The sequence below is a fragment of the Bombus pascuorum genome, chromosome 15, assembly GCF_905332965.1.
Source record: "Bombus pascuorum chromosome 15, iyBomPasc1.1, whole genome shotgun sequence".
Classification (NCBI taxonomy): Eukaryota; Metazoa; Arthropoda; class Insecta; order Hymenoptera; family Apidae; genus Bombus; species Bombus pascuorum.
In genome coordinates, this window is record NC_083502.1 from 1,060,090 (window position 1) to 1,086,168 (window position 26,079).

Consider the following 26,079-nt stretch of genomic DNA (forward strand, 5'->3'; position numbering starts at 1 on the left):
TAAGTAGCCTTGATACAAAATTATTTTCAGTTTGGATACATAAAAACAAAATAAAATTCGTTATATTATTCTTTTAATTATCGTTGCAAAAGTCATTACATTGTGGCGACACTCGACAGCAAAAATACCACCAGTCGACAATAACTAGAATTGGACGACGGTAGCGCAGTGGTAACGCCTTAGATTACGAACGTTCGGAACCCGGGTTTCAAATCCCCGCGATCAGAGTTCCGATTTTTCTTCCACGCATCCTAAATTAAAAGAAAAATACAGCAGTATCCCAGCAACTACATCTACACACTAGCAGCATATTAGCAGCTACACAACTCTCGACGACTATCGCGGCTATTCGCCTGAACATCATTGTAATTGGAAAAAAATATAACATGAAGTAGGAATTTTAAAATAAAATTGTAGAACCAGTTAATTTGAATGGTGTGGTAGTTCTAGTGTTAAGGATAAGAATATTCAACAGCATATCTCGGGGAAGAAAAAAGAAAGATGTATTTAACTAATTAAAATGAAATTGAGTACGTTGCACTGAATTAATTGAAAATGTCCTGTTTGCGTATTCGTCGGCGAAAGTGGATTCGGAGTACGAGTATGAGACTTCACGCAGAATTGGTGCGAACCTGCTGTTGATTGTTGTTCGACGGTACTTTTGGATTTGTTCGATTTCAAATCGATTCGTCCGATTTACCAGAATTTCCAAAGCGTCGTTTCGTAAATGGGCCACTATGAGAAAAAGACGAAAATTAAGTGTTAACAACGAATGAGTAGGTTTGACCGCTGCCACTTTCTCATCTTTGCAAACGTCTTCTTTAACACTTCCGTTTATTATGGTATTTTAATTGTATTTATATAAACATCGTATAAATGCTAATTGCTGCTCGAGAAATGCTGTTCAAATATCTCGGAAGAATTTTTCGTTCGCCAGTGGGTCCGAAAGTGGCCATTTCTTAACGTCCTCCTTTCATAAACTATGAGATAGAAATTGTAAAAGATAGCATGGCTCCTGTGCATCTGAAATATGCGATGGAGCATAGTAAACGGGCACAGGACAAATCACGTGTACAATAAAGGTGAAATCGTATATCTGCTTCGTATTAGCAGTCAGAGAACACGTACATACGACGCTTGAAATAACGTTGCACGGCCAATTCCAATTCGTGAGCCGAGATCCTCAGATTAAGAGAGAAAGGAATAACTCGTCAAATACGAGGAAAATCGTAGAGAAATTTAGTCGAAAGTCGTGAATCCATAGGTCATGGTGCTTTGCCAATTCAAACTGATAAAGTTGCAAGATGGGACACTTAACAACGATTATGAACCGAAAGCTTGAAGAAAGTGTTCCAACAATTGTGGGACACAAGTACAGTACAGACAAATGTGGCAAGAAATTGTAGAGAAATTTAGTCGAAAGTGGTGAATCCATAGGTCATGGTGTTTTACCAATTCAAACTGATAAAGTACAAGATAGAATGTTCCAACAGTTGTAGACACATGTACAGTACAGACAAATATGGCAAAAAATTGTAGAGAAATTTAGTCGAAAGTGGTGAATCCATAGGTCATGGTGTTTTACCATTCCCAATTGACAAAGTGCGAAATAAAACATTTAACAACCATTAGGAACCGAAAGCTTGAAGAAAGTGTTCCAACAATTGTGGACACATGTATAGTACAGACAAATATGGTAGAAAATTGTAGAGAAATGTAGGCGAAAGTGGTTCCATAGGTCATGGTGTTTTGCCAATTCAAATTGACAAAGTGCGAAATAAAACATTTAACAACAATTATGAACGGAAAGCTTGAAGAAAGTGTTCCAACAATCATAGACGCGCTTATGACATGGCTATATTATGCGGATTAGACGAAACATTTGAAATTCCATGAAAATTGCAGGACTCCTGTGAGACTATGTAAAACGAATGTTGACTCAGGTTGCGCTCTATACCTGTCCATCTATAAAAATATCAACGTGCATAAACGTCGGCGTTCTATTTATTACACCATATCGTTATCGTATTGCTGTATCGTATTAACAGCGGGTCAAAATCGACCCATCGCTTCGACGGCCTAAAACCACGCTGCACTCAAACCCACACGCTCGAACGCGAACGCACGTTCGATAGAATAAAGAGAATAAGAGAAGGAATATAAAGAGAGAGAGAGACAAAGGACAAAAGATATGGAACAAAATGGTTATCGGAGATCATCGTCGATGATCCTGAAGGAAAGAAGTTAGAAGGGTGGTATGGCTGGACGAAAAGAGAGTAGAACGATCCACGAGACGAACAGAGGAGAGGAGAGGGTGGTGATGTTCCCATGATGGTAGGTGTGCGGGTTCTGGTTCCCTCGGTCGAAGATGAAAAGATGAAAGGCATCCCGGCGGTGAAGCCACCGCTCTGCTTCTACCTCCCCTAACCCACCAACTGGACCTAACCATCCTGTCTGGTCATCAACACCTGACCATCTTGCAACATCGTACGACGTCTTCTCCTTCTTCAACGCCTATTACCTTTCTTCGTCTCTCTGCCATACTGTCACTCGTCACTATAGTGGCCACGTTTCGGTCCATTGTTAACATAACGTCTATTTGTTAGGATATACATTAGGATTGTTAGGATTTAGTATGTTCCTCTGGAAGACAATCGAACGATCGTATGAAATTTAAATCATTTATTTACAATCCCATGGATGATGTGTCGTACGTTCAAACGAGATACGATGCTTCTAAATATTGTGGTTCGTATCGATCGAGATAGTCTGACGATCGATTTGCAAGATCATTTTCTATCTTATTTGCATATATTAGCTTGACAACCGATAGCGAACTCATTGAACAAAAATAGTGGGCATCCACCTCACAATGCTTGACGCTTAGAGTTATAGACGCCAATAATTTCCAACATTTAAAAACAGATTCTATCGCGTGATTTTGCGATAGCTCTGACAGAGGATAAATTCGTTCGGAATTCTCCTACGCATTTGTAAGCATGTAATTTCTTTAAATTCCACTTACGTTCTGTCGAAGGTAACTGAGTGTCCAGTTGTGCGTTCGAGCGGTAGCATATACGTCGATATACCAACAGATTGTGCAAACTTTTCCACGTATAAAATAAAATGATCGCTCGTAACGTTCAATTGTTATGGCAAAGTTGTGCAATTAATTTCGTTTCGAGACTTGATTATACCCGCTACGTTGGAAAGGAAGTGTCCGTATTCGAATATTATGGTATTCGCGTAACTCGATCTCTTACAATTAGCTATCCCCGCAAAAGAAACATCACTTAATTACCAAAGTTCGCACGATTAACAAGGTGATCAATCTAACATGAAATCAGCTCTGTTCCGTACGTTGCGCCCCATTATATCCAAAAAACCCTCGTAAGCCTGCAGAGGCCTGGATAAAAACACGATTTCAAAAGGAAACAAAATATCAACAGGCAGATATTAATCATCGAGAACAATTAAAAGAAGCAATTTAAGGGCTGCATGTACACTTTTCTGACTCTCTGTATGTATACACACAACACGCTTTTCGTTAGTCAAATCAATCATCATACGTTGTATAAGCTTCTACTTTCGCCATTTACCCTCGACCTTACGTTTCGCTTCGCCATTAAACTGTAAAATATGTCTATTAATTAAAAAATAGAGGGATTTAGGGCAGATGAGCAAGTTAATGGATATTTAGCGATGACTTGCAAGCTTTCCACGCTTTCTAACATGCTTTTCAAGATCGGTAGACCCCGGATGTTTACGCGTGTGTGAACAATTTATCTAAGGGTGGAAAATAACAATATGCAGACATAGTAATTTCCTATTTTTAATGAAATTAATTTACTGTCCGTAAACCGAGGAAAGAATCTAATTTATGTGTACGCGTACGCATATTTTAGGGTTGCATATTACGCGCATATTCATATATTTTACTTTCTTATTTCAGGTATTTTATTTGCAAGTTTCGGAATATTTTAACTACGCAAACATCCGCGCTGTATCTAATTACCTATTCATTATTCTTATTTTATCGGCCATTCCTGTATTTAATTATCGATTATCAGTAACTACGTTTAATTAGAAATAACAGTAATTACATTTGCTTTAGATTAATTGAACAATCGAAAGTGGTAGAGCAAATTCAAGCGTGAGTTACATACATCGCGTGATTTATTCAAACTGATACATATCTGATAAGCTTCTTTATAATCGTCGTATGAATATTCTATCGAATCGCAAGATCATATATAGGGTGTAACATAAAGAAACACCGATATCCGAAAGATATTAGCTTGCGTGCGAGATAAATTTCCAAATATATTTTTCTCTCTCTTTTCGCTACGATCTATCGATCGTTCGCTTCTGTCTCTACTATCCGCAATTACCTACGTCCAAGTACACGTGCTTAATAAATTCTTCAAGTCCATTTTCTCGAAAACCAAGCATCGCACCATGCAATCCTTATTTTTTCGTAAGAAATCGCCTCGTGCTCGCTCGTACGCGTTATTCGGCCGAACCCCGCATAGCCCGGAGCTGTGGAGTCGGCTGGAACACAGTCTCTCACACGGTCGCTCCCTACTTTGTTCGCTGGCTCGTTTGACGGACAGAATTCCTTCGGCGCGGTGGAAACGCGACATGGACGCGATTCAATTTCGCCTTTAATCTTGGCCCGCGCCTCTCAGCAAACACCTTAACGCTTTGACTGCCACGTGGGTCGTATATGACCCATCGGGAATCGCATTACTATCGCGCGACTAACTACAGCTTGGTTAGCTTTCTTATAAAATATTCTTCGTTTATTGTTGAGAATTGTGGATCTTAATCGCCGAAATAAAAGTAAAGCAACACTAAGGTTACGCTTAGAATTCATATTAAAACAGTTTTAGATTTACTTCATAAAGGATTTCTAGGATCTTCGTCGATACACATTTGCACGTGTCTCAACACTTTCTTTGTCTCGCCATTTTCCATATCACATTGTCAACGGAACAGTTGTATTTCTCCCGTGACGCCACGGTGGTCATTGGTGACCGGAGCTCCTCAACTTCTTACAATTGTAAAAATTGAACGAAAATTGACAGTTAGGGCATTTTGAATATAACTGATGAATAGAAGATACTTTGAAACGAAAAGTGCCACATTGAACGATTAAACATTTTTATTAGAACATCAATAAAAAAAAAAATGAGAAAAAATCTTGCATCTAACGGTCCACTGTGTTAAAACACTTCAAACAAAAATGTGACAATAGGACTTTTTCCTCCGATTCTTAGCAATTTTTAATCCTAATTGTTTAACATTTTTTTATACCACTCCCTGCAAAATTTTCGTGCCAGGCACGCTTGTCCTTCTTCTGCATTTAGTGTCGCTATCTTTGTCGAATAAGTATATTTGATTGTTCTGGCGAATGGCACTGTGTAAAGTGCATCGCCAGTGCCATTCTAAAATCTGATACCTTGATTTTTGTTTTTGTTGCTTGTTTAGAGAGTATCATCGCGTTTGAAATTGACGTATTTAACAAAAACTCTGAAGCTAATTTTATATACCACTCGAGGGTTCTTCTACGTGGTGTAGAATGTGTCATCATTTGATCTGATAAATGTACAGCACATTTTCCTCTCTTGTAATCTACTCTACCATTGGTTTATCGCAAACATAATTTTCCTTGTGGACCTCTACCATTTCAGCCAAATGTTTCGTCGAAATCATAAAAATAATCATAATACTGTTTACTAATATCTTCTACACGTTTCAACAATACATTCTGCACGTTTTGCTCACAATGGAATAACGAAAGCGAATGGTTTGTTGAAATAAACGAAGCCTTGTTATAATATGTCGCTATCAACTGTTACGAAGGTGTTACGGCGGTCTCCAGTGACCAGCGATAAGATAAACGGTCTATTGTGGAAGAATGTTGTCTTACATCATCAATTTATTATTATTTTGCCATTATATGCTTTTGTTGAGAATTGTGGACCTTAATCGGCGAAATAAAAGTAAAGGAACACTAAGGTTACACTTAGAATTCATATTTCATGTTATAGAATTATATCCATATTTTTCGGGAACCGCATTGTTATCGCGCGACTATCTACAGCTTTGGTTAGCTTTCTCATAAAATATTCTTCGTTCATTGTTGAGAATTGTAGGTGTTAATCGCCGAAATAAAAGTAAAGGAACACTAAGGTTACGCTTAGAATTCATATTAAAACAGTTTTAGATTTACTTAATAAAGGATTTCCAGGATCTTCGTCGATACACATTTGCACGCGTCTCAACACTTTCTTTGTCTCGCCATTTTCTATATCACATTGCCAACGGAATAGTCGTATTCATTTGTTTTTCGAGGCGCTGCGCACGCATATACTTCCATACACTCATATTCACATACGTATGTCACTACTACGAGGCTAATCTAGTCTTACACACAAAGTTATACGTATCTCAATAGCTTCGAATAATAAAAATACTCTCGTGGTGCCCTCAGCGAAACATGTGATTTCCGCGTGGCAGTCAAAGTGTTAACGGCAGCGTATAATTCATTTATCCAGCCTTCTCAAACGCTCAAAAATGCACGTTTACAGATTGTGCGCTCGAGAGCCAGACCGAAGCGAGTCTATCTTTCTTCGAAAGCAAATAAGTTGCGCTACGATACAAAAGTAAGAGCAGATGGCTCGATGACACCGCAGCCTGCTGAATTAACGCTGCTGTGATTAAAAGAACGAAGAGGCAAAGAGCGAATGTGATTCCGACCAGCGAACAGCGATATTTCGTTGAAAAGAAAAGACTGAATAGGAACATGTTGCGAATGGTACTTTGTATGAGGACGAATAATATGAAGCAATTTTGACACGTCCGTTTTAAGATAGGAGCTTTTCACCTGAGACCATCTGAGGGCATCTATTATTCGTAAGCAAACATAAGAAAAAGGTAGATAATTATTTGTTTGTATAGAAAGAGAGGAACGACAGGCGGAAATCAGGATTCAAAGAATTAATTAGCGGCGTTTCTGGAAATTCCATTGAGTTAGAAGATAAAAGGGGCTCGGTGTTTCGACACGCAACGGACGCCACGCCGATCCATTCAGCTCTCACGCAAACGACACGTTTCGAGTTTCGACTAATCGCGCTTCCTCTTTGCCTCTCTTCCTTCTGTTCCTTTTTCTCCGCACTGGCCGTCCATCTTCTTTGTGTATTTTCTCCGTGCATATTGTTGGTACTTTTGGGCCAATTTCGACCCACAGATGAGATGTACGATGGTAGAATTTATAGCATTCTTCATATTCAAAGTTGAATTCACTTGCTTTGGAATAAGCTAACCATAGAACAAATAGAACCATATTTTCTTCGTTTTCCAATTTTTAAGTGGATTCGCCAAATCGAATACTAATAATTCGAGAATCCATCGCGAAGCCTAAGGAACTGACAATCAAACCTTGTAAAACTTGCAAAACGAATCTGTAAATTCCACAGACATCGGATAAACAAAAAGTCGAAAATCGGTTGAAACAAAAAGAAATCGCAAACGCGATCGTTCCAATACTCGTGAAAACCGTTGTAAAACAACGCCACACACAGCCAAACGATCAAACTCTACTTGTGGAATCAGCCTTAACCGCCAGTCACCCGAGATTCATCGAACAAGCAAAAATTCCGCCTACGATCGGTTAAAAATGAGAGGAAGCGCTGCCATAATCTGCTGTAAAACAACGACATACATAGTCGAACCGATAGCGTAAAGGAAATTCCTCTCAACACTCTCCGAGTCGCTTTAATCTCATCGAGTAGACATTGGAACTGGATGCCTATCCAGTGATCTCTAGATCGTCGGATCCAGCAGGCTCGGAGAGAGCCGGTCGGATGATTTATCGTCGCCGGGCCTTTGTTGGGTCGAAAAGCTGAGCGAGCGGCCTCGTCGGAGGTGATCAGCCGAAAAACAGGATCGACCTCTTCCAGACAGCGTGGCTCTTGTCCGCCACAGGTGTGCCGCTCTTTCCAGCAGCTTCCTTCCTTCCTCGTCGCTCGAGCCGCCATTACCGCCACCCACACGAACAATTCTCTAAACTCCATTACTTTTTCGGCCGCGGCGAATTGCTCCGACCTGAAACACCTTTTTCTTTCTTGCTCTCGCGCTATTTTCGTCTTTCAACTCTGTTTGTCTGCTCCTTTCTTTCTGTTTCTCTCTTCTGCCTCGTACATGTGTGCGCCGGTTTGTTGGCTTGGCTTTGATGTTGCTGCCTGTCTGCGCTTGTCTGTCTCTTGGACAACACACACAGACAGCCAGTGCATGGAACGATACCTGTGATTCCACGCTAACTCGATCATCCTTTTCGAGACCATCCTTTCTCTTCGTTGAATTCTTTGCACGTGTCTTCGTGTCGGGGATAACGAGAAGCTCCCAAGAGAGAGAAGGACAGGTTTCACGAGGTTTGAGTGGGTTTGAGGGGTTGCTTTCACCCCTAAGCGCACCAATGTTTCCCCAATTTAAATGCTACACGTACGACTGAATACTAGTAACTTGACTTGGTCGTATAGTAATTTCTTACTAGATATATGTTTGCCATTTCTATGTAGATTTTTAGATTAGTTCGAAATGAAGATCGATCTGTATAATTAAGATAGTCGTGCTTCGTTGGTAGACTGCGAATTAGACGTAATATGGAGAAATCTAGAAAATATTTCAAGTATACTCGTTACAATATGTATAGAACGTATGGTGTCTGACAATCTTTGCAGAAAAATTTCAAGCGAGTTGTATATCATATATGTCAAAATCTTTTTAACACAAATGGATTATGGTAGAAAATTTGAAGAGAAAGAGCTCGTATTATGCTTCATTATGTATTGCTACGAGATTACTGTTTACTGAAAAAGCATAGATATTTTAATCGTTATTTCGTGACTCGTGCGGCTGTCGATTAAATCGATCGTTGGTAGCACGCATTGCGCAATCCTCCCCGCACAAGCGTGTTGCTCTAATTAAAAATTCACTAAGTACAGTATTTTTTATCGGGAATCGCATTGTTATTGCGCGACTAACTACAGCTTGGTTAGCTTTCTCATAAAATATTCCTCGTTTATCGTTGAGAATTGTGGATCTTAATCGCCGAAATAAAAGTAACGAGACACTAAAATTACACTTAGAATTTATATTAAAATAGTTTTAGATTTATTTAATAAACGATTTCCAGGATCTTCGTTGATACACATTTGCACGCGTCTCACCACTCTCTTTGTCTCGCCATCTTTTATAACACACTGCTAACAGAACAGTTGCCATTCGTCTGTTTTTCGAGAAGCTGCGCACGCATATGCTTCATACACTCATATTTGTACACATACGTGTGTCACTACTACGCGGCTAATCTAGTCTAGCACACAAAATTATACATATCTCAATATTTATAAATGACAAAAACGTTATTCCTTTATAAATAATATGGAAAACGTTAGGTGAGAACTATCACGGTAAATGCACGCTTCGTTCGTGTAATTAATCCGCTTGCAAATTTTACGTTACGTTCGTATAATACTCTCGGCCGCACACGCTGAATCCCTATCGTTCTTTCTCTGAAACTTCGGTCAACGATCATCTACGCGAATTTTCACGCTTTTCACGAGCTCCATTGTCCAAAGTATCCCTTTCTACAGTCGTCCCCCGGCCGGTGGCCTGATATTTGCTGAATCACAACGCCGGTCTATCGCCTGGCAAAACCGAGCAAAAAACAGGCAATTAAGGAGCAACGAAGATTGCGTGCCAATTCCTTTCAACGAGCGACGCCTTGCTCGCGGGAGGGCCGCCATTCTTCGTTGCCAGCGTCGTTGAACGCCGACAGCCAGCGAGAAATCGCTGAAATCCCAGAAATGCCCGTGTTTCACGCTCACCGATCAACCACCCACCGGATACGTATTCTCTTTCACGCCGCTGCTGTTTGCGCTTGTTTCTGCTCGGTTCGCGTTCTAACCTCGCGTCGGTTGTTTCGTTCGAAGGACGCGATAGCGAGAGAAATTTTATATCGAACATTCCAATTCTACGATTTTCCTTCTATTTCGTTCTTTCTTCCACTCGTTTAAAAGTTGCTTATTACACGAATACTAAATCGTGTAAATCGAATTAATTAATCGTTTGCACAAGGAAATTAGATATTTTTACGTAGTCGTGGGAAATTTGCACGTGCGGAGTTCTACGAAATGCAGAAAAATATCTCGCTCGAAACAAAGTGCTTCTTTTGATGTTTGCCGAGCGAAATAAATGTATCGCCATTCTCTCAGTTGTATGTTATAGAATCGCGTAACTAATTCTACGATAAGAGAAACTGAGAAGATATATACGAAAAGTATACATTGGAAACATGATCCAATTATGACAACTGCTGGTGGTGTTGCTCGGTTCGTGCATCGAATCACCGTCGGTAGCCCGAGACGAGGTGAAAGAGCCCGGCTGGCTGATTTCGAGCTGGCACGCGATTACTCTTTGTCGTAATTATCGATTCGAGAACGGAAGTGTGCACGCTGCAGCGTCTGGCGATCCTTCGTGAGCTCCCAAAGGTGGATGCTCTTCCAAAGAGAAACGTAACGATGTTTGTGGTGCGAAAATGTGGTTCGTGGCCAATACTCTTCCTTCCAGTTTCATACAATTCGTCGCTTCAGTGGACCACCGGTGGATCACGGAGGAATCTCAATGTGGTTCGTGGCGAATACTCTTCCCTCGAATTTTATACAATTCGTCGCTTCAGTGGACCACCGGTGGCTCACGGAGGAATCTCAATATTTACCATACAAGATTTTTACGTTCGCGCGTTCTATGTGTCACACGATACTTTGATATTCGATGAGAAGATCGCGTTGCCGATTCTACGAGAACGTTTTTCGTTTGCCGCACGTTCGTAAACACTTTTTCCTAACAATAACGTTCAATCGATAAATTTCTAGCGACGTACGACGTAGATATATTCCTTGATAACAAAATTGATATTATTATTTAATTCAATGAAATTAAATTAATGTTAATAAATTGCGGAAGTAAAAAATCGTAAGTTTGAAAGTTTGAAAGCAAAAATAGTGGGCAAAAGTCTGCACTTGTTTCTTGCGATCCAAGAGAAGAATAAACGTTGAATCACAGAAATATCAAACTTTCGTATGGAACTGCGCCAAATACGAGGCTGGACCATACATACTGTGCATTAAATTTGATTTCACTGCTGCTGTTTTCGTATTCCTGAGAGACTATACAGGGTGTCTCGTAATAAGTGGACGATATCTAAGCCATGGATTCACCGTCTGAAGGTAGTTTTATATTTTGTGCTCTATCTGACTATCTTCATAGGAGACGCTCTTCGATATTCCTCGAACTTGTCGAAACCCTCGTACCCGATATACAGTGCGTCCCCGCGAATAAAAATCCCACGGATACATGGTAAACTGTATCCCGTAAAGAAAATGAAATGGGACACACGTTGATATGAATTTCCTTCGTCGTTTTTAGGTACCAAATCCGCGTGTTAATTATTATGAAACACCCCGTATATGGAGAAATTGCAGAAAAGCCAGCATTAAAATATCGAGCTGCATTATCAGCGTGCACGATGATTAATTTAAACCATAGCATCGGGCTGAAATTACTTACGATATATAATTCGATGCTACACACACGTACACCCTTCGGTTATTACTCAAATTAAATAGAAAGATACACATTAATATTAAATCACACGTAATCTGTTACGACAGAACATGATCAACTCGTAATCAGCTTTAATCCTTAATTACAGCCGGCTTTTATCGTCAATTTCATCCTAGAAAGGGCTTTTTACGCCAGACGCTCTCTCTTTCTCCGCGGGTCTGTTATTTCAGTGTCGTCAGGAAACGAATTTATGATTTAATAAGACATCGTGCACCCGTAAGCACCGTACGTTGACGTTTCTGATGGATCACATCACGCTCCGTCGTGTACTTTTATTCAGATACACGCCGTTGTCCGCATGATCTATGCAACATTTATCGCGACACGCGATAATTAATTTGCCTGTGAACGTTCCCTCGGACGAATATCGCTACATTGGAATTTTCAAAAGTGGCCATAGTGCAGGAAGTATGCGAAACGAGATCCGCCATCTAAACCTTACAAATCCTGTCGAGAAAAATAACGTATATTGAACGCGACGCGACATTCCACGCTAGAAGAAAGAGTTTGCTAGAAAAGCAGAGTTCAGATTTTCAGACGACTACATCAAGACGTTCGAGGAAGAAAAATGATGCAAAACTAACATTTGGAAAACGGACAAAGATAAATCCCTTTGTATAATCGACCACACTCTCAACGTTCCACGCTAAACAAATTAATCTGCTGTGAGAGCTGCCGTAAGCTAAAACTCAGTGTCGAACGCGATTCACGTAACACCGAGATGGTTGAACCATGGAACTACACCAGCGAAAGCTAAAACGACGATCACCTTTCACATGGAATATCCCGGGAAACACAGCAGTCTCAATTACCCGAGCCCCAAATCTCCACCTCGTTCCTCTGGCATCACAACAAAGCTGAGAGAGGCTGGCCGACACCGGCCGCGAAAGATCATCCGGATAAATGCAAATGAAGGAAGAGTAGCCGGTCCAGACGTTCTCCATTCTTCATGGCGTGTAACGCGTCCGCCGGTCATTCAGCGATATCAATCATCTAAACACAGAGAACCGCGGCACTGTTTTCAAGCGGAAAACAGAGGAAGACTAATAACGAGCGGCATGCTGGCTGGAACCAGAAGGATGAAGAAGATCAGGGACGAAGAAGAAGAAGAAGAGGAGGAAGAAGCAACAGATTTGAAACAAAAAGGAAAAAGAGAAAAAAAGAAAAAGAAATGAAAAAAAGCAGAGAAGAAGAAGAAGAAGAAGGGTAGCGATCGTCGAGAGGCGGTCCGAAGGTAGTCCTTTTATCAGGGTCTCGGATGAACGCGAACGAAGGCTCGTTAAGTCGTGGCGGCCACGTTCAGCCTTACGCGGCTCGCAAGCAACCGGCCAGACCGAGCTATAATGGCATAAATAATGACCGGTCTCGGTACTTACGCCCGTTTTCTTCCTGCCACTCGACGCACGACCGCCACAGCCTTCTTCTTCGTCGTGTTACTCGTGTTAGTCGTGTTACTCTTCGTCTTCTCCTTTCGTATTCTTCGTATTCTTCGTTATGGTGTTATAGCGGCGAGTCAGCAGAGACGGACAACACGGCTACTGTCACAGGCGAAATTTCATTAATCCACTTTGATCCTGCTACTTTGATCGTTTTAACGCGGGTATTAAGCCAACACCGGGGTAGACGCTGACATCACGTAACGCTTGCACATTCGGCTACTTCCAACATCTTCCACGCTTTGTCATAATTTTTATTCGCAACTAATGTTTCCCTACTAACGCGCAATTTCAACATTGACAGTCTTCTTGCAATTCTCTTGCAAGCATTTAACGTGAAACTTATGAAATTGTAGAGATTTTGTCTGGGCGACAGAATCTGTGCGTGTATAGCGTACATAACCTAACTAGGAACCACTCTGAACGTAGTGAGACATAAGAACACACAGTGAAAGAAATTGGCATTTCTCCCTGAACCGTAACTCTGCTTCCAATATGATCAAAGATGGCGTCACGATCGATCGATATTTCTCGATCGATTCACTGCATGGAACGAGACCGATCGCGAGAATCGCTGCTGCTTCGTTTGCCGAACAAAGGGAAAAGGCGGAAGTGAAAGGCGGGTGGACGATGGAACATGGGAGCCAGTGGATCGCGGAAAAGTCAAGCCACTGTGTGGAAAATGATACGTGGCCGCGGAGGCGGGCGTATCAGCGCGATTACGCGGCAACAATGTAATTGAGAACTCGCCACGCTGAAACGCGGGGCACGCCCTACTTCGCGGGACTTTCCAAAATGAATAATGGAAAACGAAGAGAGCGGAAGAGCGTGCTCCGGCCGAGTCGTTTTACGATTCGGTAATTAATTTCGTTTGAGCGGAACAGGGTGTGAAGCATTCCCTCGCCAGCCTCTTTATGGGGTTTATATGGCATACAGGCACGTTCATAACGCGTGAGATTTCTTTCTAATGAATTGCGAATATGAAAGGAAATGTAGGGAAGAACCGGATACACAGATAACACCGGAACCTACTATTATTTTTCAAACGGTTTACAATTTTCCCGCCTCGCTGCAGCTATCGAGTGTTGTCATTCCGGTCAGCGCATAAACGGAATACCATCGACCACCACCATACGTATGTGCTTTCCAAGGTCACGATAATTTTGAAATACGAATTACACTCTTTGTTGTATATATAGCAATATGTAAATGAGCTTCATCCAATTTGCCATCGTGGTGGCAAATATAAACTATAATAATCATAAAAATTATAATGTTCATAAAACTGAGACAAAATCGGATTCCCAGTTTTGTCTCGAAAATAAGACGTGTTCATGCTACTAACGCATATTATTAGCGTCGAGTTAAACAAAAATCGAAGGAATAGCGAGAGTAGTAAAAAAAATATAATAGCAAGCACAACGGAAATATTTGTATTCAAAAATCGTATCACGTATCCAGATTGGACGAAGCTTGGGTACAGCGTATAATTTGTTCAGCCGTGAAGACTGCACTGGTCGAGAATTTAGAGAATCTAAGGGTGAATTCTAAAGTTACAGATGTTACTATCCGATTTCACCCAGGCGACCAAACAATGTTGTAAATTCGTACCTGTATGTAGAATTGTTATTTTTGCGGATTTTTTTTTCTCTCAAGAAAAAGAAACATTTAATAAAATAAATATAAGAAATTTAATAAAAATAACGTTTTAATACGTTTGTAATTTTTACTCAAGTATATTAATGGCAAAGTTATGCCATTTTATTTCTAAGATCCTGGTTTTATCCTAGTTTTCTGCAAGCAGAAGGATGGAATTCAGTTTATAAGTATGCGGACATTGGTCGATTTTTATTAACGATGTGAGATTGTTATCGAGAGTTGTATTTTATCGTAAGTGTAGCTTCAATTTATTGTAATTAAAACGTAACATGTACATTGTAACATTAAAACGTAAGATGTAAAATGTATTTTTCAATGTTATCATGATATATTGACTTCCATGTGAATAAAATCACGTGTAACTTCATTTTATTATATTATATGTAAGTCGTAATTAACAGGCAACACGTCAAGTATTAGCAGCGGTTTGAAGACGTTTTAACAGAAACAATTTATCTAGCCAGGCATCAAAGGAGTAATTCAACGGAACGTGAGCAATGTAAATTAAAGCAAAAGCGATAGACGCGTTTCGCGTGAAGTATAAAGTGAAACTTCGTAGCAACAATTATCTCCGTTGAAACTAATCTAGGAGAGCTTCGATGAAAAGCGTTCGAGAAACTGCTACGTAATTTTAAGTTGAAAAGAATACGATTTCTCATATTCATATTACATGGATGATCTTTTTCAATCTGTTTCGAGAACCTCAGAATCTAAAATCCTGAACTTCACACTGCGCGAAATCTGCAATTCCAGCGAACGACTACATGCGTGATGTTAAACAATAAATAAAAAAAGAAAGAGAAGAAAAGAACAAATTTCTGGAGCTTTACCACGAAATATAACTGCCACGATGTTTTCTTATTTCTTGCTAGTTCTCTGCTAAATAACAGCCTGCTGAAATGTGAAAAAGACATCAACAATGTATAACACGAAATATACACTTACAATTATGATGTAAAAAAAACGTGCAAAGTAAAAAGAAAGGGAAGGCGAGGATGAGAGGGATGGAAGAAAAGAGAAAAACGCGAGAGAAACAGGCGTGTCCGTGAATTAAGTGGAAAAACGTGTCGATTTCACGCACGGCACCGAAATTAAGAGCACAAAGGCCGCGGTTTAAAAGGGGCTTTGTCCTGGCAAATGGGAAACCGTCGTGGACAGGGCATCTAGAGGCAAGGATACGCCGCTGTTATCAATACGATTATACCGTAATCTCGATACCTGCGAGATTTAATAACGAATCTTGATCGTTGGTGGTCCAACCACCCTCTGTGCTATTCTTCTTTTTCTTCTGCCTCTTTTTCTTTCTCTTCCATTTCATCTCTTTCGAGCGTCTGTTATTTTTGCTTTATAGGAAGAGAGAAAGTTGCTACGTAAAATAAAATACCATTCGATATTGGCGTTATAGAATGGTTAGACAACTGGGAATTTTTCAGAGAGATTTCAGACGATGCACTTTTACCTCTTTATGTTTTCCTTGTCTCTTCCACGTTCTACGTATTGATGATGAAATTAAAATTGAAATATCATCGAAACTAAGCAATTTGCTTCGAGTATTAGGTTGCCTGGAAGGTTCTTTCCGTCGAGAACAGTTTTTTTGTCTTACCAGAAGATAACTAGTGACCACACGATTGACGGTAAAGTGATCTGGTGGTTTGTTTACTTAAGAAGAACGAGATAAGGTCCCGAGCGGCGAACGCGTGAAGGACTTTCCGGACGACCTGATATTAAGCTACGATTTCAATCGTATTACGCAGAAACCTAGCAACCGTTAAAATGAGAAAAAATTTGCCAACCCGTAAAACGAGAACTTTAAAATTATTGACACTACCGAGCCATAGTTGAAATAATAGAAATCTGATGAAGGCTACTCGCGGCAGACATTCCAACATAATGGATGCTTTAAAGGTTCTGCTAGTAATATTAGGATCAAATGGCAAAGCTATATCGGATAAAAAGCTTAAAACATTTGGCAAGAAACGAGGCACCTCGCCTCGGCAGATTGTCTAAATTTTTATGACGATAAAAAGTGACGATAGAATTTGTGGAAGATAGACAACTTTGATGTAGGATGTCTTGACTTTGATGGATGATATTGAAATCAAAATGGCCGAATGATACCAACACAGAAACGATAAAAAATTTAAAATTATATTAATTACATTACTCGATAAGCCATTAGAAAACACTGTAAAACAGCAAGAAGAAATAAAGTATACCCGATAGAAATAAAGCTACTTTATTTTTTTTTTTAATTAAAATCTTCAAACTAAATTCATTCGATTTCGTATTACCTGGCATTGGAGGGTTTCTTGTATAACATGGCCCAATTAGAATATTCGTAAATCGTGGAATAAGCAAAACTTATACGTACAAGTTTAGAAAGTAAACGTATACGAAGTACTGAATGCAGAAATAGTGCTGTGCCTGAATATTAATGCGAATAACTGCGGTATATTCGCTTGTTCCTTCAAGAGCATGATATATCTGCGGGAGAAGAGGGAACAGTTTTCAAGAGATTTCACGGTGAGTGTAAATAAGGTATCAAAGATGCTTCGAATGTTTCGCGTCCGGGCAATTATTGCTATTAAAGGAAGAAGTACGGGCTTGCTACTTTCGACCACGAAATTCGTTCTAATTTAATATCCCTGGCCGATAAATCATTCGGAGGTTTCTAATTTGGTAGGAGGCCCTTTGGCCCAAGCCAGAATTGGCCCTTTGTCGGAGCACCGACCGAAGTGCGAAGAATCCCATTAAACGCCATAAAGAAAGAATTCCTTTTTTCTTTCCCTCCTCTGCCGTACCGCTCCACGACTTTCCCCTTCGATAGTTCTGCTATGGTTATTCCCATATTAATTATCTCGCGCCTCGATCGTCCATTGCAAAAACAATCTAACCATCCTTACAGTCTTTGCTTTCTTAATTTTATTTCTTTCCATTTACTTTTCGTCCATTTTGTATTTTTAGTTTCTGACATTGGATTTGATTTTCCGTTTGATTATGCAGGATTGAAAGGAAGTTTGTCGAGAAAGTAATATTTGTCTTCTAGGAACGTAAGGTAGTGGAGGTAATTGTGTAGTATATATAATAGAATTATATTCGTGTGTTCGAGAGATTTTCAAAAAATGAACAATATTTTCCAGATATATATACAATAATTTATTTAACCACGAAGCAATGTTTACATTTACGAGCATCTTCGTGAAAGTACGATCGAGTACATTAATTATATTACGCCTGTAGATCATTTACGAGTACGTTCGCACAATGGATGAACTTCCTTTCAATGGATTCGCACGTGATCCCGTTAAACGAAATTTACGTACCATAAGTCTATAAATAACCTCTGTTCTTAACAAAGAACAATCGAAACCTCTGCTTTAATTTAAGAATAGAAGAAAAAAGAACAGTCTATGTTACTCATAGTTACAATTTAAAGGAATATTCCTTATACATATAGTATATACATATATACCTGATCTTCACTCTGCGCTATTAATTAGAATTATTAATTAAACTTCAATAACAAAGACAAGAAGCAAAATTTTATTTGCAATAACGCTTGATAAAAATTAAACGGGAAAACTACTGGCAGCTACTTACATATCGCGTTAAAGTGCAAGAGAAACGTGTAAAATAAAATTTTCTCGCAATTAAATTTTTCTCGAAATTACATAAATTGAAACGAAATAAGTATATAAATGGAAAACGTATAAAATTTGTTTTAATCGTAAAACCTCCATTGAACTAATGAAAAATTGTTTTGCATCATTTTGAAACGAAAATTATTTCCTTTGTTTCGGAAGAAGCGAACGTGCTGACTTGTTTATTTCAAGAGCACGAATATATTTTTGAAACTACATTTTCGATTAAGGCAATTACTTTTAGTATTGATTCTAATTCGATTAATTTCCCCTTCGAATATAATTCACCTTTTTGAATTTTTAATATATCAAAGTTCAAACTTTTTGTATTAATTTTTGTTCTCATTTTTTAAGTACATATAATGGGGTTATGTTTGGTCAAAGCAGTTTTTGAAGATACACTACCACGTAATCTTTTAGTTTTTAATTTCGGATCGTATGTATAAAAGAATCCGTTAATTAAAACTAAAGCGGTAATTGTAGTGGATGAAAAACAAAATATTTAATGCTTAATGAAACACTCATCACTGATGTAGTACAGTGGCTACAAAAAATATTGATACATCGTATTTATTAATTAATAAATAGCAGTTACATACTGGCAGATTAGATACAAATATATTAAACTTCAAGTCGTATGAATCGATTTTCATACGATTGCAGAAATATGATGTAGAACTTGGTAGAAGAAGCGTTTATTATCGATACTTCCTGTAGCCATTGTAGCTTTTCCAATTTCGTTCATATATTCGTTCGTATAATTACATAAAGAATACCACATCGAACGAAAGAAGATTTACTGGAATGTTACATACCCAGAATTCCTTGTGGTCCAGAAGCCGTGCAACACAAAATTCTTTTCGAATCATCCAAACACATACGTAAAACTCACTAATAAAACTTTTACCTATCTTTCGGATATCGAAGAGGAAACGCCTTATCCACATCTTCGGAGGATCTTATGTTAGGTTAACTAGGCCCGCAATTATGCGTAATGGACGATAGAGCGGACGATAAAGTCAGATTTACACGTCACGAACGAGCACGAACTAACGTGAATGACAAAACACAACAACTTTGTTAAAAAAAATACGTAATATTGACAAATACGTAACATTGACAAATTCGTAACACCATGCCGTTAAACTTCCTCGCGCTAACTAAACTTGCTTTAATATCGATTATCGATATTCCTTTTTCTCTGATCTGAAGTGCAATATAATGCGCAAAAGACGTCCTAAAAAATTATCTTGCGCATCACGCAATAGTTCACTTAGAAGCTTTTCCAGCATTCGTTTTATTCAATGCGTACACGTATAATAACGTAATTATACTTTTTGCATATCAAAAATTATTCATTCGTGTCGGTGTAGTATGAATAAAATACTTGAATCTTCAGTTAACACAGTTTTTCGTTGCTGGTGATAGTGAGAAATCAAAGTGCGAGATCAAATGTTAGTGAATAGAGAGGAATCGAAGATGAGTTACGTTCGTAAGTAATAAATTTGTTTGCGTTTATAGGCTGCTACGAAAATATTGTCACACTTAATAACAAAGCTATTCTTATTAAAGTAAAATTCTACCAAATCTATTCGTAAAGTTACTGTATTGTGTACCAAGAAGGATGATGAAATACTTTAGTCTTGTCATTGTGTGTGAACGACTATGCACACATACATACATAAGTTACTGTAATCGCCAAACACAATACAAAGATACAATTTATTTTAATAAAAATGTATTTTATTAATAATATTTGTATTAATATTGATCAATTGGTATTAATATTTTTATTAACATATTTTAATAAAATATCTCTTTTATGAAGTATTCAAAGCTTTCGTGAATGACTGTATTTAGTACTTACATATCCTTCGTTTGTGTCCATTTGTATTCATTCGTATTCAACTATACTTCGTTCGTGTTCGTTCGTCAGGTGCAGAACCGACTTTAGAAGCTACGAATATAAGAGCTACAAAGTTGCCAATTCTCACGCGTTCAATGTTCCTCCTTCGGCCATATTGAAGAACACTTCCGTTGTTCGAAGGTATGTGGTTTTCAAAATATGAGGTTTGATCAAATAATACTAAGAACATTGTTTCTTTTCAAAATTTAATATTGATATATATATATGTATCTTATCAATGTTAAATTATAGCAGAGACGTAATTGAGTAGCATTATTATTTGTTAAGTTATTCAAAAATTAATTATGACTTCGATTATTTTAGATTTTTAAATACAGTTAATTTGTGAATAATTGTTCGAAAACTTGCGTCTATCGAAACTTGCCAAAACTTCATTTATTGGAACAGAATTTTATTCATCCCGATTTTATGTTTAGTAAATATTAGTCTAATAAATATTTCTTGTACTCTAATTTCACTCGAATTCTTAATATTGTTTGATCAGTTCTCGTGTGATACACATATCTAGCCCTAAGGAATTTTTACTTTCTCGGTTATTTTAAATTATTCGCAAGAACCGAGAACCTGTAATTACACGCTTAATTATCGTTATGTATTAAGTATTTTGAAGTATCCGTCAGGTATAATAGTTCCTCGTACTCGAGTACTTCCCTAATTTTAATACTTTCACTCGAGCATCTCTAGTTATTGTTTATTCTTAACATTGGTATACTTCTCAATGTTTTTCTAAATAGTACGACATTTCGTGTTACATTAGAACACATTTCTTCTTTTATTCTTTAAATCGTATTTTGTGTTCCTGTGAAACACCTTATTGTACGTTTCAACTTGCTACTTTAATATTATCTTTTTTTCTTATTCTTTTTTAAATGCCTTCGAGAACTTCGCAGGTCAATGTACATACATATTTCATTAATTAATGGTTTTCTTTCCTTCCTTGTGCTTATATAAGATTCCTCGTTGTAAAACGAATACAAAATGTTAGAATGATATACAGGCAAATGTCCATGTCGTTGCTTGTTAAATGCAAATACGTTGTTAAACGTTAAATATATTATTATGCTCGATTTATCGTTATTTATAAGGTGTTCGAAAATTATTTGACAGATTATGCTCATTTTTGTCAAATTATTATTGCGATAAATTTCCTTAATTCACTAATTTTTTGTTTCATATATTCTTCCCTTAATTATTAGTCTTCTTTTCTTTACATGATAAGGTTAAAATTAGGAAAAAGAAGAATAGAAAAGAGTAAGAGAAATTTTGAAACCTAGAAAAAATATAACGTTTGTATTTTTTTTATTCTCAAATTCCTTTTTACTTATTTTATTCCTTAAATGATATAGTGGAATGTTATTACATAAGCCAAAAAAATATATTTTCACTGCACATGACGCAGTTACACGCAGGATCCAACCTGTAAACAAAACTACTACGTAGTTCAATAATCACTTATTTTTATTATTTAATTTGTTAAATAATTATCGAACACCATATTGCATTCCTTTGTGTTATCACTAATTGATTTTATCATTTTCGTTAAATTACGTTTAATATTGATACGTTCACTTCCATTATCTCTTCAAATATTTTTCACTCCAAGAAACTTTTAAGTTCCATTGAAAAGGAAAAGAAAAGACTATTGGTAGTGCATTGATAAAACGAGTCACTGATCTAAACATTAATTTTTAAACATTTAAATGCGTCACATTGACATAATTTTGTTTTACAGATATATTTGAATTTGATATATTTTTTGAGTCTGGAAATCTGATAAAAATATTATTATTTGAAACAGTCACATGAATCTAAAATAAATTTAGATAATTTACTTTCAATTAATAAGGAAAACAGATTTGAAAAATGAATTTCAAACTTCTTTTATAGAATTTCTCGTCACTCAAGCATTAACGCAATTTCATTTGAATATTTAAATTGAGACTCTTATCTTCTCATGGAAATAAATTACGTCATCTACTGTAGTTTCCAATTTCGAAGAGTGTTTTAAAAATCGTTAAATAGCGACCAATATCTATACGAGTTTATTGTACATTTATAACTTTCAAAATTTTCACATATTTCTTTAGAAAGTAACCTCTTACTTTGCCTATTCAATTAGTTTATCCATTGTTTCTAATTAACCAGTCGAATATTAATAATCCATAACAAGAATTTAGATAAGTTACATAGATTAAGAATCATTTCAAAAATTTTTACTAACGTGCATATAAACGTTTAATTTTAATAAAATACCTCATTAGTCTGATCGCTAGGACGATTTTGCTCAAACGACGCGTAAAGCACTTCTAGTTAATTAAAAAGCACAAATAATACCAGTTCCACAATTCTGCTACATTCAGATATTTATCTTCACTTTTAAGCGTCACTCGAACCACGCTAACTCACTTGCTCGATTTCAGACTTAAAGTCGTTCCACGCAAGAACTGTAGCACCAATAATTTTCGAAAAAATGAATACATAACACAATTAATAAATTAATTTCCACTTCAAAATCAACTATGTCTGTTTCAAACAAAATTGACGCGAGAACGTTGGGAATTTTCTAAAAGAAACAAGAGGGGAAAGAACACAAAGTAATATTACAATTTTTTAACGAAATTTTCGAGCTTAACACCACCAGAAGCCTTTTCTTCCCAAACTTCCTCGCAAAAACACGGGAAAACCCAGGAACAGGATGAACGATTCGCCAGTCATAGTCACCAGAATGACCACTAGCGTCGCCAAGTGGCGATCGTCGCGCTACTAGGGTCCCCGTTTGAATCATCCAATAGATGCACGTTGATCTAGTAAATTCAAGTAGCCGTCTCGTACGGAACCTTGTTAGCAGTGAGACCAAACGAAAAACCCGCATAAAGCGGCCTGGGAACCAGAAGATGACCGGAAGACCTCTTCTCGTCTTCCGAATTACTAGAAATCTGTTCATCGTCGGGCGCAATGATATTTTCGATGGTGAACGGTTTCTTCTTCTTCTTCTGTTCGGGCTGGATGCTCGTCTGACTGGAGATACCAGCCTCTAACACGGGACAACGAACTTTACTGTCGGTGGTGTCGACAGTGGAGCCTCTCGTGGTCTCCAGGAAGACCCTCGAGTCAGTCTTTTCGGGAACACTGGTCTCCGTGGTTCCAGCGCAGATCTGCCTGCTCTCTGGAATGTCTGTCTGAAAGTAGGACAGCTGAGAGACGTACGGAGACACCTGGAACCCGGGGAAGCTCCAGCTTCCGGTTTGCAACAAATTGTTCTCATAACCACGGAGGATCTCGTCGGTCCCAGCGAGTCTCTGTCGAACTTCTGGCGACAGAAGGTAATAGCTGGAGCTGGTCTCCGGTGTCGTAAAGCCTGGAGAACTGTTGCCACCGGATGCCATCGTTAGACGACGTTCTTGCAGCTCCCAGCGGAGCAAATCGTCGCGAAGACGATGCAGATTGGCAACGGTCAAGCTGCTGGTTTGTGCGTTCGGGTTTATCGATAGTACAGGCGAGGATTCGGAGTGAGGAGGTGGCATGGCGGACGCCAGGGCTTGGAGCTCGGATTTTAGCAGCTCTTTGTCGGGCTTGTGCAGCTTGAAACGCTTCCTACGGCGAAGGAGGGACCCGTTCTCGAACATGGACAGCGCTGCCGGGTGCAGAGCCCAGTACGCGCCCTTGCCAGGTCGATGGGGTCCCCGTGGCACCTGCAACCAGAAGTTTCCGGGATACAGAGAATTGTTTGAAGATGTTTTACGAATTTTTTCCTCAAATAAAAAGGAACCTCGGTCATTGTTAACAAATTATTATCAAGAATTTTCTCACGACCCGACAATATCCAATTATATACAAAGAACGTGGCAACACACAAGCAATTACCATTTAATTCCCCTATTAAGAAATTCATTTATTAAAATTAAATGGTTAACGAGTTTTAAATAAAATATGAACATGCCATGTATTAAGATACTATGGATTTTATTAATAGCAAACAACTTGCTATCTCACAGTGTGTTCTCTCGTTATTCATACATGATTCAAGTCATGCTAACATTACCTATTTGAGATTATGTTTATTCAAAGAGCAGAAGAGTTTTTGCTGATTATGCGGAATATTTCTGCGGCCTTGAAATACGTTATGTCAAGGTTAACATTCTGTCTCGTAACATCTCTTTCCCATATAATGGCAAAAGTATAAATGACAAAAGTGGGCATTAAATACCATTTACCAAATTAATTAAAATAAGTTTGTTAAAAAATAAGAGGCAAATCAAGTATGATGCACGAGGATTTGTATCGCATCACGACGCTGAATTACCACATTTTTCACTAGGCGTGTAATGTTATATAAACAAGAAATAGCGTATAATGCAGATTTCTATTCGCTGGTGTAACTCGTTAGAGGCGAGCTTACCGTGTACATGCGGCTATTTAATTAACATAAATGCATATATGTAGAACGTTTCGTATCTATCTGGAGGAAACAATATTTCACGCGCAGGTACGCGCAATATGTATGTTTGCACTCTGTTGCAAATTAACAAACGCATGAAAATTAATACCTTCTTGTGAATACTAATCAGAACTACTTGCTTTAATGAAACCGAGAAAGAAACGTACTGAGTAAATGAAGAGAGTATGGAGGAAAACCATTTTATAACACGTTCTGTTTATGATAACTGGCAAATCTAACCTATCAAACCATAATGATCATAATATTCAAACTGTCTCGACAAAACAGCATTTAAGATTTGGTATATACCTAGTGATCAAAAACGGAATATGTTCAGTTTTGTTGAAGTAATCGCCACTTCTGAGAAAACTTTACATTTGGTCTTCGGTTTCTCAAGCGCTAAGGTCATCGATAGTGCGTAGACAAAAGAATGCGTCGATGACAGACCATAAGCGCTACACGTGCGACGTTGGTTTCGGCGGTTGTTTAGTCTCAGGGTAACATTGCTAGCGAGAGGATCTGGATCAGCTTACATTGTATTTAACATTTTGTACTTAACAAGTTTGTATTGGAACACAGCACGAAGAGAAATGACGAATATTTTGTGATAAATATCATTGTCTTTTATGATGACCAAACTTCATTTTATGAACAATACAGTTAAATCGATCGAACGTTGTCTCTTCTTTAGTGGATGAAAATATTAATTTTCTCGTCAATGCTATTTTATGACACTCCCTGTTTTTCCCCTTGTCGCTCAGATGTATAGAGCATACCAAAGTTTACGACAGCCAGTATAATTTAATTTCGTCTAGTTAATTTAATTTCAATTTATACACGGAAAAAACACATTATTACATCGCTTAATCACAAGTTGTGATTTAATTATGAATTAAGGCGAGGTTTGGTACAAAAAGTTACTTGCTCAGCAACTTTGAGAAAATACAGGATATGCCACTTTTTCCGCCAAACTGTATCGATAGCATTCTCTAAGAGAAAATTAGAAAAGAAATATTACATAACCATAAACACTCAACGATTTTTATTTCGTACGATACCTGTTTTTACGAGATTCCGGTAGAAATATCTATTTTTCATAATTTCAGGATTTTTAGTTCAGATGCTACATTCAAGTCGATACCATACACAATCTAAGAGTATATATCGTCACCCTAACTGAAAAGACAGTAATCGAACAATCTACATACGTCTGGTTGGTATTAAGAATGCAAATTCACGATAATATAATGAGAATTCTACTTAGAAGGCAACAAACGTTCGATTGCT

At 38.0% G+C, this 26,079-nt stretch overlaps 2 protein-coding genes across 3 annotated transcripts in view; one reads left to right on the top strand and one right to left on the bottom strand.

The window, feature by feature from the left end:
• Positions 1-1,034: 1,034 nt before the first annotated feature.
• Positions 1,035-26,079, top strand: part of LOC132914925 (mediator of RNA polymerase II transcription subunit 26) — a 78,422-nt gene continuing 53,377 nt past the window's right edge. The window contains exon 1 of the mRNA XM_060974442.1: positions 1,035-1,045. The gene's annotated coding sequence lies outside the window, so the exon portion shown is untranslated. The remainder of the gene's footprint in view (positions 1,046-26,079) is intronic.
• LOC132914926 (forkhead box protein A2-A-like) overlaps positions 17,919-26,079 on the bottom strand; it is a 35,598-nt gene continuing 27,437 nt past the window's right edge. For both annotated transcript variants that reach the window (XM_060974446.1, XM_060974445.1), the window contains exon 3: positions 17,919-24,046. In XM_060974446.1, the coding sequence (XP_060830429.1) occupies positions 23,168-24,046 (879 nt within the window). In that variant the 3' untranslated portion in view covers positions 17,919-23,167. The remainder of the gene's footprint in view (positions 24,047-26,079) is intronic.